Raw genomic sequence first — 13,192 nt, forward strand, 5'->3', positions numbered from 1 at the left:
GTGTGTCCTCTCCAGCAGAAAGGCCAGAGGGCCACCTTCATGGGTAACATGTGGGCCTTGCAGTAACTGGCAGGAGATACCAAATCCATAGGCGTCAGGCCTGGCAGTTTTCCAGTATGGCTAGTGGGCTAGTTTTTCCAGACTAGCAACTGAGTTTCACTACAGTTAGACGGTGGCTTGGATTCCCTTCCCTGTTGAGCTCAGCAGCTCCCTCCATACCTGGAACTTTCCAGCTGCTCCCTGAGCTAAGCCTTAAGGCTAGGAGGTCTCTCTTAGGAGTGGAAAGACTGGGACCAGTGGCCCTGGTTTTCTCTCAAGTAGGTCTTCTTTGTGGCCAGCAGGTGGCGCTGAGCCCCCAGTTCTGTCGGTTCGCTGTCACCAGCCATTTAAGGTGGAGGGAATGGAGGACGGTTACTTTGGATGGGGTCCCAAGAATGGTGCTGCTGAGCAGCTTCTCATTAATGAGTCTGGCCCCTCTCCTGGTCTTAAGGACAGCCAAGCTGAGTCCCAGGAGCCAGGCACTGTCCCCCAAACTCCGGGCTGACTCTGAGTAGCTTCTCATCCCTCTGCTCCTGTATCACAAACTGGTCAATGTTGGGGGGCTGTGTGGGTGCAGGAAGGGGGAGCTTAGAGCCTGGACCAGCAGCAGCAGCTTCCTGGCTCTTCAGCCCTACCTCCGGAGTAGCCCAGGACAAGCTCTCACTGATCCAGCTAAAGCCCACTGCAGGCCTCCAACAGCACCAGTGATGCTGGCTTGTTGTCCTATGTACTATGCATCGTTCATTCATTCTTTCAGCACGTACTTAGTGTCAGACACAGTGCTGAATCAGATACAGTTTCTGACCTCAAGGAGCCACAGACTTGGGGATGTCACAATCTCTTTCATTCGTGTAAGGAAGAGGCAATTGATGTGGTAAACTTCACTGATGTCTAATTTTTTAAAAATTGCCACAGCCCCCCCAACCTCCAGCAGCCACCACCCCAATCAGTCAGCAGCCCTCAACATTGAGGCAAGACCCTCCAGCAAAAAGATTACCACTCACTGAAAGCTCAGATGATGGTTAGCACTTTTTAGCAATAAAGTATTTTTTAATTAAGGTATGTACATTGTTTTTTTAGACGTAATGCTATTGCACACCGAACAGACTACAGTATAGTGTAAACATAACTTTTATATGCGGTGGGAAACCAAAAAATATTCATTTGACTCTCTTTATCGCACTATTTGTTTTGTTGCGGTGGTCTGGAACCAAACTTGCAGTATCCTGTACACTAATGCATCTGATGGCCCCACCCCTTCCCTGACCACCCCAGCCTTCCACCAGATCCCCAGAGTGGAGGCCAGGCCCAGGGCTATAAGCCTGGTAGGTGCCCCAAAACTGAGATGGTCAGACGGGCTGGCAGGGCTGGGCTGCCTGAGGCAGAAAGGTGAAAGTCTCCTGAACCGGGTGATCAGGGTCGGCCCCAGGTCCTTTTCCTGGCCGCCTGGCTAGGATCTGTGGCACCTTTGGAATGTGGGCCGGCCCCTGCCCTCCCTGTCCGCCAGTGTGCCCCCTCCCTCCCCCGCAAGAACTGCCCAGCGTTTAGGGAGGTTTTAGGGACAACAGAGAAGGCAGCATCCCGGGCAGGTATGCGCAGCACGGCTCCAGGAGCCCCGCCTGCAGTCAAGCCCGTGGGGACTAAGGGCCTTGCTCACCCCCACCATCATGAGCTTTCCAACACCTCCTTTTCTAGCGACCCAAAGACCCTCCACGGACACCCTCTGGCCAGCCACTGGTGGGGAGCCAGAGCCAGAGTTCAATCTGTATGGTAGGCCCAGGCCCCCCTCTCCTCAGCCTCTTTCTGCTTGGCACACCGATGTCTGCCCGAGCCCGTCCCAGCCTCCCGGGGCAGGGACGGAATGGGAGCAGGCAGGCACAGCAGCCCCTCCCCAGAGAAGCCTTGGTGTAAGGGCACGGGGCGGGGGCCCAGGGGCCCAGCTCCTCTTTCCTGTGCCTGACCAGGGCTCAGCATAGCTGCGTGTCCTCACACCACTTCCTCCGTGCCTGAGTCTGCCCTAGGGAGGAGAGTCCTAGCAGACTCAGCCTGCCCCTGTCTGTGTCGGTTCCACTACCTCTAATCCTCCAGCTGGAATACGCTCCTTCATTGACTGCCCTCCCCAGCTGGCAGGGCCCACCCAGTAGGCCATCACTTCTTCAGGGACCAAGAGTGGCCGGTCATCTGTTGGGGCCACCGAAACAGAGTAGCAGGTTGCCCACCTGGGACTGTTCCCCAGCCACCTGCCCAGCTTGTGGTCAATTGATCACGGGGATGCAGAGCTGGCAGGAGACCCAACTTTAGGGTCCAACACTTCCCACAGCTTCCCCAGCCTGGGGGTGGGTGGGTAGGGAGGTGAGCCAGTCCTGAGCTGGGGCTGGGAGGGGCAGAGACAAAAATAACCCAGTACAGGCTCCTGCTGAGGCCAGAAATAGAGTAGTGACAAGTGCCCTGTAGCACCATGGGCTAACAGCAGGAGGGGAGGCTGAGCTGAAGAGGGCCCAGCGTCACACCAGGTCCCGGCCCGGCCAAGGGGCCCACACCATGTCCACTCTACATACCATACCACACTGCCCCCGTGCACACAAGCAGCGTGGGGGCCCAAGGGACCATGGCTCAGGACAGGGAATCCGGAGTGATGCTAAACTTGGGTTTGGCCTTGGCCACAGCCACACTGCGCTTGCGCAGGGGGCCACGGGCCGAGGCGAGGGTCAGGGCGTCCAGCAGGCTGCGGTCCTCATCAAGCTGGCGGGCCGTGCAGAGCGGCGTGGGCACTTTGATGGTGTTGCCAAATTTGGAGTAGTCCACGGAGTAGCGGCCATCCTCCTCGGCCACAATGGGTACAAAGCGCTGGCCCCAGAGGATCTCGTCGGCCAAGTAGGAGGTGCGGGCCTGGGTGGTGATGCCCGTGGTTTCCACCACGCCTTCCAGAATGACGATGATCTCGAGGTCTTGGTGGTGATGCAGGTCACTGGGCGCCAGGTCGTAGAGGGGACTGTTGGCATCGATGACGTGGTAGATGATGAGAGGGGCCACCAGGAAGATGCTGTTGCCCCCCACGCCGTTCTCCATGGGGATGTCCACCTGGTGGAGCGGCACCACCTCGCCCTCGGGGCTGGTGGTCTTGCGCACCACCTGCATGTGGATGGTGGCGCTGATGATCATGCTTTTGCGGAGGTCACCCACGCGCAGCATGAAGCACAGGCGGCCGTGGCGCACCGCGATGACAGCGTGCTTGCTGAAGATGAGGGTCTCGGCCCGCCGGTGGGCCTGGGCGGTCTTCATGAAGATGCAGCCCAGCATGATGGCGTTGATCATGAGCCCCACGATGTTCTGCACAATGAGGACCAAAACGGCCAGCGGGCACTCCTCGGTCACCATGCGCCCGCCAAAGCCGATGGTCACCTGGACCTCAATGGAGAAAAGGAAGGCAGATGAAAAAGAGTGGATGCTGGTGACACAGGGCACAGCAGTGCCCTCGCCAGGGGCCAGGTCACCGTGAGCGAAGGCGATGAGCCACCAGACCATGGCAAAGAGCAGCCAGCTGCACAGGAAGGACATGGTAAAGATAAGCAGCGTGTGTGGCCACTTGAGGTCCACCAGCGTGGTGAATACGTCCTGCAGGAATCGGCCCTGCTCCCGGATGTTCTTGTGCGCTACGTTGCAATTGCCATTCTTGGACACGAAGCGGGCCCTCCGCTCTCGGGCTCGGTATCGGGGCTCCGCGGGGTCCTCTGCTAGCCGTGTCAGCACATACTCCTCAGGGATGATGCCTTTTCGGGACAGCATGGCTCCAGCAACCACCAGGGAGAGGCTTCCCCCATGGGGGGCGCCCCCCTGACCAAGCCTTGGGCCTCACTGTGGAGTTTCCTCCCCGGGGAACCCTTCCACTCTGGGACCGTCCTCAGTCTGTGCTGGCCTCACTTCAGAGATGCCTCCCCAACCAGACTCATCCTCACCTCCAACTGGCCCCTGCTTTTTTAAACCAGCCTCACACCTCAGCCCACCTGCCCGTCGCCTAATGAGCCTCCTACCCCGCCTGTTCCCCAGCTTGCTTTCGATCTCAGCTCCACTCCTCCACCGTTGACTTCCCCTGGGCCTCCCGCTAAGACTCCTTCTCAACCCACCTCCTCTACCTTGGAACTTAACACTTCTGGATCTTACAAAACTCACCAGACCTCACACAACCCCCGCCATTTCTCCTGCCTCACTCACTTCTGCTCCCGGCCCCCCTTCCAAGCTCCAGCTTCATATTCTGATGACCCCCCCGTCTCGCCTCCAGGTATGCCCCCTTTTCTACCCTACCCTCTGTAGCGCCCCCGCGGCTGATAGGATCCTCCTCCAGCTCTCGTCCTTTCTGTCTCCTTGGGATCCGTGCGCCCTCCAGAGTCACCACCCGACCCGACTCCACTCCAGGTCCCCTCGCCCCCAGCGCAACCTGGCCGGGCTCACTCACAGTCGCGGCCTCTCGGCTCCCAGCCGGCCCACGCAAGCCGGCGCCGCGCCCCCGCCCGGCGCTCCGCTCCGTCCTGCCCCGCCCGCTCGTCGCCGCGGCACCTGCTTCTGCTCCTCAAGCTGCAGCCGTCGCCTCCCCGCCCCTCCTGCTGCCGGGGCGTCCCAGCGGGTCGTCCTCTCGTCCGTCCGTCCGTCCGTCTGTCCGTTGGTCCGCTGAGACCGACCTGCGCTGGGTGGGGGCAGAAGATTGAGGGCGAGGGCGCCAGAGGAATGGAGTGGGGACCCGGAGCCGCCAGGGGGAGCCCGACCTATTCCTGAGCCGGAGGGGGGGCGGGCACGCGCTCAAGCCCCGCCCCTCGCCATTCACACCCGCCCCACGCCCCGCCTTCCTGTTCCAGATTCAGTCTGGCCTTGGGGGTTTGCCCAATCGGATGGACCAAAAGAGGTTCCTCCTGCCCACTCGGGGACAGTGAGGGGAGTCGCCACCCGCCCTTTCAGTCAGGACTGCAGCCCCTGTTGCCTTGACTTTCCTCCTCCAATTTTCCCCTTCTCAGCTGGGCCAGTATCCACCTCTCCTGCAGCCTTGGGCTTTGCGGGTTCCCAGCGAGGGGAGGCTCTGAGGAGATGCGTCACCAAACTGGTGACTGCAAGAGGTTAGGTGGCCTGAGGATTCCTCAAGTGACTGCTTCTTCTCTTTGGGGATGCCCTTAATCTTTTCTGAGTCGTGGATTCTCCCAGAATTTGACGAAAGCCACGGACTCCCTCCCCAGAAAATAATGGACCTTACTAGCAGGTGTGGGAGCACGGTTTCACACCAGCCCAGAAGCCTGGGTGGTTCCTTCTTAATCATCCCACAACGACACCCTTGTATTTTAAAGAGAGTTGGAACTACGGACGCTTGCTGTACACCTCCTTACACCCGCAGCCTGGGCTCTTATACCTTAGGTAATAAATGGAATGGACGCGGGTCCGAGGGGCTGTATTAGGGTTGGCTTGGGAACTGGGGGACTTAAGCTCTTGACCTGAACATGAGTGGTGCTTCTACTGCAGGCATCAGTCTGCAGCCCATGCCCTGTGGCTTGGGCCTCTAATGGGGCCCTCCAGTTCTCAGCTGGGAGAGGAAGCCTGCTAGGTCTCTGTTGTTGGGACAGTAGCGGCCCCACCCCCTCTCTGGGGCTCAGATCTTTATGTAGCCCTGACCCGTGTGTGTGCATTTGTTGGAGTGTGGGCCTGAGGCAGAGCCCCAAGATGGGGGCAGTGGGGATATGGGTCACAGTGGGGCAGACTGTGATTTTCATATTGAGCTTTCCTTTCTGTCTCATACTCACCTGCAGGCAGAGTCTACACTGTTACTCAGGGTAAGTGTGAGCTTGGGCTATATTAACAGAGATGCAGTGCCTAGAGTGGGGAGGGGAGAACATGATGATCACAGTGGGGGAGCTCAAGGAGACAGGGTTACACAGGAAACCTTTGAGTCAACTACATCTGTTCAGTCACCAGAAAAAGAGCCTCAGAGAGCCCCCTAGGGAGTTTGGGCACTATTGCAGAAACCCCAGGAGTCCAGGGGGGATGGACTAATAGTTTTATGTGGCCCAAAGTATAGAACCAGTACAGACACTGAGTGGAAGAGATTTCACGTATGGAAGAGTCAGTTCTAATAACCAGAGATGACCCATGTCTTTGGAGTATCCAAGCCAGAGTCGGCAGGCCATCAGGGATACTCTAGCGGGGTTTGGGCCAGAATGGCCTTGGGCATCCCTGCAAGACTTCAGTATGAACCCTGCTACCTCCCTTCAATCCCTTGGGGTGTGGTGGGCACGAGGTGGCAGTGGGGTTGGGAATCTTCTCCCTTCCCAGGCTCTACTCTTGGGAGGCCCCTCAGTGGAGAGGGCTGCTAGGCCCCCAGAGGCATCTTAGAGCTGGAAAGGCAAGGCCCTGCCTCACAGTGTGGCCCTGAGGCCTCAGCCATTACCTGCTCCACCCTTTCTAGGAGGGGGAGCCCCTTACCCAAAGAGCTCAGCCTCCTGCCCTGCTCCATTCTTACCTCCTCATGCTCATCTCCCCCCAAAACCGCATTTGTCAGGTTCCTTTCTCACTTGGAAGCCTTCTCCACTTCCCTTTTGTTCATAGGCTTATCCTAGATTCCTTGTCCTGGCATTTAAGGCTCTATGATCTTATGCCCCTACCCCCTGCCCCATGGGCCATTTTCTCTAAGTCTGCCTGTCCAATTTCCACCCATCTCATGCCCAACTCCCATCTTGCCTCCCCCAGGCAGCCTGCCAGGCCTTACAGAGCTCTCACTTCCTGATCCAAAAGGTCTGTGTTAGGCCTCTCTCCAGGGACCGGTGGGTTTTCCTTACATTGCTCTGACCCCATTGCAACCAAAAGGGACACAGGCCCAAGACTCCTGGGTCTGCACCCCAGAGCTGGGATAGACAGTACTGAAGTCAACATGTAAATGATAATAACGTGATATGGAAATGAGCACCTGCCATTTCTGGGCTGGGGGAGGTGTGCACTCCTGTTGCACGATGCTGATAGACTCTGAGGACATCCGTTGTTTTGGTCTCCCCAGAGTGTGGCCTCAGCATCTCCAGCCACCACCTGGCTGACTTGTGGTATATGCACTGTGCTTCCCTCTGAAGGACCACCTTCTCCCATTCTGAATGCCTCTCCATGGGGGACACAGATGGGAACATGTGATCCGGGCCTAGCCAGTCAGTGTGTTCCAGTCCTCTGACCCAATGATTGGCTAGAGGTACGGGTATGATCTAACTTGGTCCATTGAGATTTGCTCCCAAGACTTTTGCTGGGACTATTGGGAAAAATCATCTCTTTTTCAGAGGGGTAGGGTACAAGCTGGAGGTGCTAGTGACTACTTGTCATCAGAGAGGGAGAGGAAGATGGAACCCAGAAATGGAAACACATCCCTGCAGTCAGACGCCTGGGTCCAGCCATGCTTGAAGCAGTATACCTCCTGGCCTTCTCCATCACAAAGGGCAATAAATTCCAGTTTTTGTTTAAGCCCCTTTGAGTTGGTGTCCTGTCATTTGTCATGGAAATGGTACTAATCCCAGGTACACCACAATTTTAATCCAAGAAATAAAGTGAGAAGGAAAGGGACTACTTTGTCTAATGAGATAATCACAAAAATGCGATAACCCTTGTTATGGACCCAATTGTGTCGTCCCCCCCGCCCCCCCCCCCCCCCCCCCCCGCCGCGCCAGTCCATTTGTTAAAACCCTAAACGCCCATGTGGAAGCCATGCAGTGTGACGGTATTTGGAGATAAGGCCTGTGAAGAGGTAATTAGGTCCTTAGGAGAAACCAAAGCTCTGACACTTTGATCTTGGACTTCCAGGCTCCAGAACTGTCAGAAAACATTTCTGTTTAAGTCTCCTAGTCCGCTATTTTGTTACGGCCACCCAAGCAGACTAATACAAACCTCACTTCACAGATAAGGAGACACGCTTCTGGCCACACTCACACAGCCTCAGCTCTGCCTGATGCCACACAGCCTGGCTCCGTCGGACCCACAGGCCACCCCAGGCCCTGCCCACCAGACCTGAGAGGCCTCCAGTAGGAAACAACCAATCTCTTTATTTACAAGTGATTTACAGTTAGAAAGCCCAGGCGGGAGGCGGGGGCAGGGGAGGGTGTGGGGTGGCACTTGGGCTCCGGCGGTCACTTGTCCGCACGGACAAAGGAGGCGAAGACGCTGTCCTTCCGGCTGAGCAGCTTCTCTGGCTTGTCGAACTCAAGGATGGCGCCACGTTTCAGGACAATCACCAGGTCTGCACTCAGGATGGTGTGCACGCGGTGCTGGGGGGCAGGAGAGGGCTGTCAGGGTGGTGGGGGGAGGGAGGGGCAGCTGAGGGGGTCCCTCCTGCAGTTCGGAGGAGGAGGCCTGTGAATGGAATGTCCCATCTCTGGGGTGGCTGTGACCCCAAGCCACTAATGACGCCCTCTCCCCTCACCAAGTCTCAGCTCTGCCCTCACCTCTGGGCTCCAAGACTCAGAGATCACCTCACAGCCCAACCCCCACTATGGAGACAGTACTCTAGCCTAGCTCCTGGGGCCTTAGGACAGGGGCGGGCCCTGGAATCTGCAGATGGAGAGGGGGATCTGAGGGAAGTGCGGGTGTAAGTCCTTCCACACCCCACGTCCTGCGGTCCAGGTTCCCTGCAAGCCCTCCAGTCTCTGCATCGTGGCTCCAGGCGCCTCTCCTGATTACCAGGCCCAGGTGAGCGCAGTGGCTGCCCTCTGAGGGCAGCTTCAGGAGGCCAGCCCTCTCTCCGGCTGTCCCCCGCACTCCAACAAGGGGCCCCTTACCGCGATGGTGACCACAGTGCGGTCAGCGAAGGCCGTCATCACCACCTTCTGGAGGATGTTTTCCTGCCAGGTGGGAGGAGCAGCGGTTGGCTCATCGGCCTAGTGGGTGGGGTCTGGCCTGGCTTTGGAGACGTGGGCCCAGGTCTGCGGTCCGGCTCCCATGTGACCCCAACACTAGCCCACCCCTCCTTCTGTCTGCCTGGTCCTTGTCCCCACAGGACCAACCAAGTTCTAGCATTCAGGGGCTGGGCTCAGCCTGTTGGGCGCTCGGGTCTGTGCAATGTGTGTGCGCTGTGAGTGTGTCTGGCTGTGCTGTGTGGCGGGTGATGAGTGTGAAGTCTCTGTGGGTCTGTGTGCAGCTTGTGTGTGTGTGTGCTATAAAAGTTGGTTAAGCGTCTGCCTTCAGCTCAGGTCATGATCCCGGGGTCCTGGGATCGAGTCCCACATCAGTCTCCCTGCCCAGCGGGGAGCCTGCTTCTCCCTCTCCCACTCCCCCTGCTTGGGTTCCCTCTCTGGCTGTGCTTCTGTCAAATAAATAAATAAAATCTTAAAAAAAACATGCCCTGAGGCTAGCTGTAGTCAGGGTCCCCCCAGCCCTTTGCTTTTTCTGCCACAAATGGCCCTTGTGTTAAAGACAACTTGAGCTTCGGGACCACTTTGTGCAAATTTCACCCTAATACCCCATGACAACCCTCTTCAAGACCCCCCGCCCCCACGGCTATGCTCTGGACCGACCGTGGCCATGTCGATGGAGGCCGTGGCTTCGTCCATGATGAAGATGCTGGTCTTCCTCACGAAGGCCCGAGCCAGGCAGAACAGTTGCCTCTGGCCCTGGCTGAAATTCTCCCCACCTTCCGTGATGATGGCATCTGAAAACAGCCCCGGGGACGAGGAGCAGGGCTGAGTCAGGCTGGCAGTGGGAGTTCAGGGGATAGCATGGCTTCGGGGGTGTTAGGAAATGCATGCACAGGGGCAGATACGCAGGGGTGTGTCATGAGGCGCGGGTGTGCAGGGCCGCTGCACCGTACCCGACCACACACGTGCCATCGCATGAGTTACCCCGCAGGGGTGCGCTGCCGCGGCCCCGGGCCGTGCCGGGAGGGGGAGCGTGCACGAGTGTGCATGTGCTGGATGTGCGGGGGCACTGGCGGGGCCAGTCTCTGAAGCCAAGTCTTGGCCGGCCCCCATGCCCTGGGGGCAGTAGCCAATACCACCAAGGCTCCCTGCCCTCTGGGGTGGGGGGCAGTGTCTTCCCTGCACCCTGGAGGGGTGACCCGTGCCTGTGATTTTCCCCTCTGTCCTCTCCTTCCTCGGGGCAGAGCTGGGCAGGCTGGTGGCCGGGGTGGGCAGGGCCGAATACACTGCGTGGGATGACGGACTTGTAAGCCAAGTCTCACGGTGACTCCTGCTGGCCCCCCCGGATCCCTCGGGAGGAGCTAGCCCCGGAATTGACCAGTCGTGAGGCCTGGGACAACTCACTTGACCTCTCTGAGCTCCCGTAAGGTAAACGGGTACACGGAATGGTCTCTGGGGTCCTGCCAGACCCTGGACCAAACCCCGGGCAAACGTCGGACACGGGTGGGCGTGTTCCCTCAAGCCCCCGCGGACGGCCTTGAGCGCCACCGGCCCCGCTGCTCCCGCGGGAGCGGTTACCCAGGCCTCCGGGCAGCGCCTTCACCACCAGCTTCAGCTGGGCTATCTCCAGGGCCTCCCACAGCGTGCTGTCAGAGCACTTCTTCTCCGGGTCCAGGTTAAATCTGCGGGGTGCCACAGAAAGCCCCCTTAGGGAGGGAAGCAGGGTCCCGGCTCATGCCCGGGGACTGGCAGAGGCTGAGGCTGGGGAAGGGAGCAGTGAGTGAGAACTGCTGCCTCAGGGGGCCTGGCTGGAAGGGGGCAGCAGGCCGGTGAGCGGGTGGAGGAAAGCAGCCCCAGCACTGGGGGGCTACCTCTACCAGCGCCTGCCCGGGCCTCCCAGGAGAGAGAATGGCACGAGGGGGAAGTGTGAGGGACCGGGCCAGCCCATAGTGCCGGGAGCCGGAACAGGGCTGCCTGCCTGGGGAGGGGTACCCAGCTGAGCACTCCGGGCCTCGCCCACCCCTCCCCTCCTCACGCTCCAGCCCCAGGGCGCGGGCCTGGGACTGGTTGGGGGGCCTGCGGGAGTGGTGGGGCTCACCGGATGGTGCCGCTGAAGAGGACAGGGTCCTGCAGGATGATGGAGAGGCGCGAGCGCAGGGTGTGCAGCGGCAGTTTGGCGATGTCAATGCCGTCGATGATGATGCGCCCTGCGTGGAGACAACGTCACGGGGGGGGGGGGGGCACGAAGGAGTGGGGGGAGCTGGTGGTGCCGGGGACAGGTTCAGCCTGGGAACGTGGGTCCCACGAGGATGCAGGGGGAGGCAGTGATTGCTGGGCCTCCTATGACATCTGACCAGACACTGGGACTGAGGTCCCCTCTGGTGGCTGTGGGTACACGTGGGGCGCCTGTCACCACTCACCTTCGAACATGTCCACCATGCGGAAGAAGGCGAGAGAGAAGGAGGACTTCCCACTGCCTGTGCGGCCACAGATCCCAATCTGGAGAGAGGAGCACGTACACCGTGAGTCCCTGGGGGAGCTTCTGGGCTGTGCAGGCATTGGAGGTCACAGCAGCTCTTTTGTCCTGGCTTCCTGACCAGCTTCTATTTGGGCTTGCTTCCTGCAGTGGGTCTGGAGGGACCTCCCACAGGGACCCACAGGCAAGTGCAGGGTGTAGATGTCCATTTCTTGGGCCTGGGTGTAGGCCTTGCTGTGCCTGGGACGGGGCTGTGGGGGAGCTGGGGGCACCGGTGCATAGTCCGTGCGCGTGGGCACGGTAGGAGGGCCTGGGGTGGCTCAGTGAGGTTTGCAGGGATGAATATGTGTGCCCACCGTAAACTGGATCATCTCTGACCCCACTGCTTCCCGACCATGGGTACCAATCGAAAGGACAATAAGGGACCCGTACAAAGACCGAGATGGTGACACAGAAGGACAAGAGAGGTAGGGACAGATGGGAGGAGCCAGAGGCAGGGACAGAGAGTGAGACAGACAGCCACAAAGACAGAGAGACAGAGACAAAGAGACAGAAGGAGGGGGGCAGTGTCAGAGCAGAGGGGGCGTGAGGAGGGAATCAATCAGAGAGTTGGGTCAGAGTGCCAGGCAGGGGCTCCCTCCCCAGGACAAACGTGGCCTCGCTCTCTGTCCCGAGGACCTGCTCTGAAGCTAAGGGGGCAGTGCCGTGGGGGAGCCCTTGACCATTTGCAGAGGGGCCCTGACAAAAGCCCTCTCAGCCAGGGAGTCTGGGGGGTCCATCTCCTGGTGGGTGAGTGAGGGCAGCAGAAGGAGCAGGGAAGACAGAGTGGGGGAGAGGTGGGCTGAGCCTTGTCCGTGTGAGGGGCCCAAGGCCAGCGACTGGGGGTCTGATTAGGCGGAAGCCCTGGGAGGCCCGGGGGCCGCGAGCTGACTGTGTGAGGCTGTCCGGCCCACTGACCTTCTGTCCTGGGGAGATGAGGGCGTTGACGTGCTTCAGCACCGGCTTCAGGGAGCTGTCGTAGCGGACACTTAGGTTCTGGATCTGGATCTTCCCTTGGTCGGGCCAGTTCTTCGGGATGAGCGAGGGGGCTGGGGGCCAGACCGGGGCTCAGCCAGCAGATACAGGCTGCAGCCGGTATCCGGGAGGGCCCCCCCACCCATGCGCCCTCGTCCGGGCCTCTCACCCAGCAGCCCCTCGTAGCTCTCCGCTTCGGTTTTCAGGAGCCCGTGGATGCGCTTCACAGCCCCCAGCTGGATCTCCATGTCCGCCAGGTTCCTCACCATCCAGTTGAGGTAGTTGGAGACCTGCGGGGAGTCGGAGCACTTGGTGCCACCCCGGCCACCGGGACGGCTCTTCTTACCGCTGAGGGGCCAGGGGCCCTCCATGTCTTCTGCTGGCTATTCAGGGGGTGCCCCCCTGGAGGCAGGGGAGGGTTACGATGAATGCGGATCCTTACCCACCACCTGTCCGGGACCCCGGCCCTGGGTGAGCCCTCCTCCCTCATGGTCCCTCCTGCCTCAGACTCAGGTAGCTTGGGGTAGGGCCTGGAGGGTGTCTCAGGTGGGGAAGGCGCCTGAGATTCCCCGCGTGCTGATATCTGAGCCCTCCGCTGCCCCAGTCTGCGGCCACTCACCATTAGGGCGTAGGTGAGGCCCAGGCCCACCAGGCCGGCAGAGAGCTCCCTGTGCAGGGAGTTGGAGATGGAGGTCACGGCGGCGATGAGGACCACGCAGGCACCGATGTACTCCTGCGGAGGGAGGCGAGCCGTGGGGGCCCTCGGGGGTCAAAGCCACAGTGCCCCTCCCACCCACCTCACTCC

The 13,192-nt window shown here is 59.7% G+C and overlaps 2 protein-coding genes across 2 annotated transcripts in view; both read right to left on the reverse strand.

Annotated features, from left to right (window-relative positions):
* Nucleotides 1-1,068: 1,068 nt before the first annotated feature.
* On the reverse strand, nt 1,069-4,787 carry KCNJ11 (potassium inwardly rectifying channel subfamily J member 11). Its single transcript, XM_026487231.4, has one exon. It carries the CDS (start codon nt 3,823-3,825, stop codon nt 2,653-2,655), a length of 1,173 nt encoding a protein of 390 aa, XP_026343016.1. The 5' UTR covers nt 3,826-4,787; the 3' UTR covers nt 1,069-2,652.
* A 3,283-nt stretch (nt 4,788-8,070) lies between these two features.
* ABCC8 (ATP binding cassette subfamily C member 8) overlaps nt 8,071-13,192 on the reverse strand; it is a 73,237-nt gene continuing 68,115 nt past the window's right edge. Inside the window, exons 31-39 of the mRNA XM_044379811.2 lie at nt 13,007-13,120; nt 12,557-12,677; nt 12,331-12,461; nt 11,318-11,396; nt 10,996-11,104; nt 10,476-10,579; nt 9,558-9,691; nt 8,823-8,885; nt 8,071-8,312 (exon numbers count right to left, since the gene is read on the reverse strand). Of these exons, the coding sequence (XP_044235746.1) occupies nt 8,175-8,312; nt 8,823-8,885; nt 9,558-9,691; nt 10,476-10,579; nt 10,996-11,104; nt 11,318-11,396; nt 12,331-12,461; nt 12,557-12,677; nt 13,007-13,120 (993 nt within the window). The 3' untranslated portion in view covers nt 8,071-8,174. The remainder of the gene's footprint in view (nt 8,313-8,822; nt 8,886-9,557; nt 9,692-10,475; nt 10,580-10,995; nt 11,105-11,317; nt 11,397-12,330; nt 12,462-12,556; nt 12,678-13,006; nt 13,121-13,192) is intronic.

This window comes from Ursus arctos, unplaced genomic scaffold (assembly GCF_023065955.2).
Source record: "Ursus arctos isolate Adak ecotype North America unplaced genomic scaffold, UrsArc2.0 scaffold_23, whole genome shotgun sequence".
Taxonomy (NCBI): domain Eukaryota; kingdom Metazoa; phylum Chordata; class Mammalia; order Carnivora; family Ursidae; genus Ursus; species Ursus arctos.

Coding starts and splice junctions, on each gene's coding strand:
- KCNJ11 (XM_026487231.4), bottom strand. CDS start 3,825: ATGCTGTCCCGAAAAGGCATCATCCCTGAGGAGTATGTGCTGACACGG.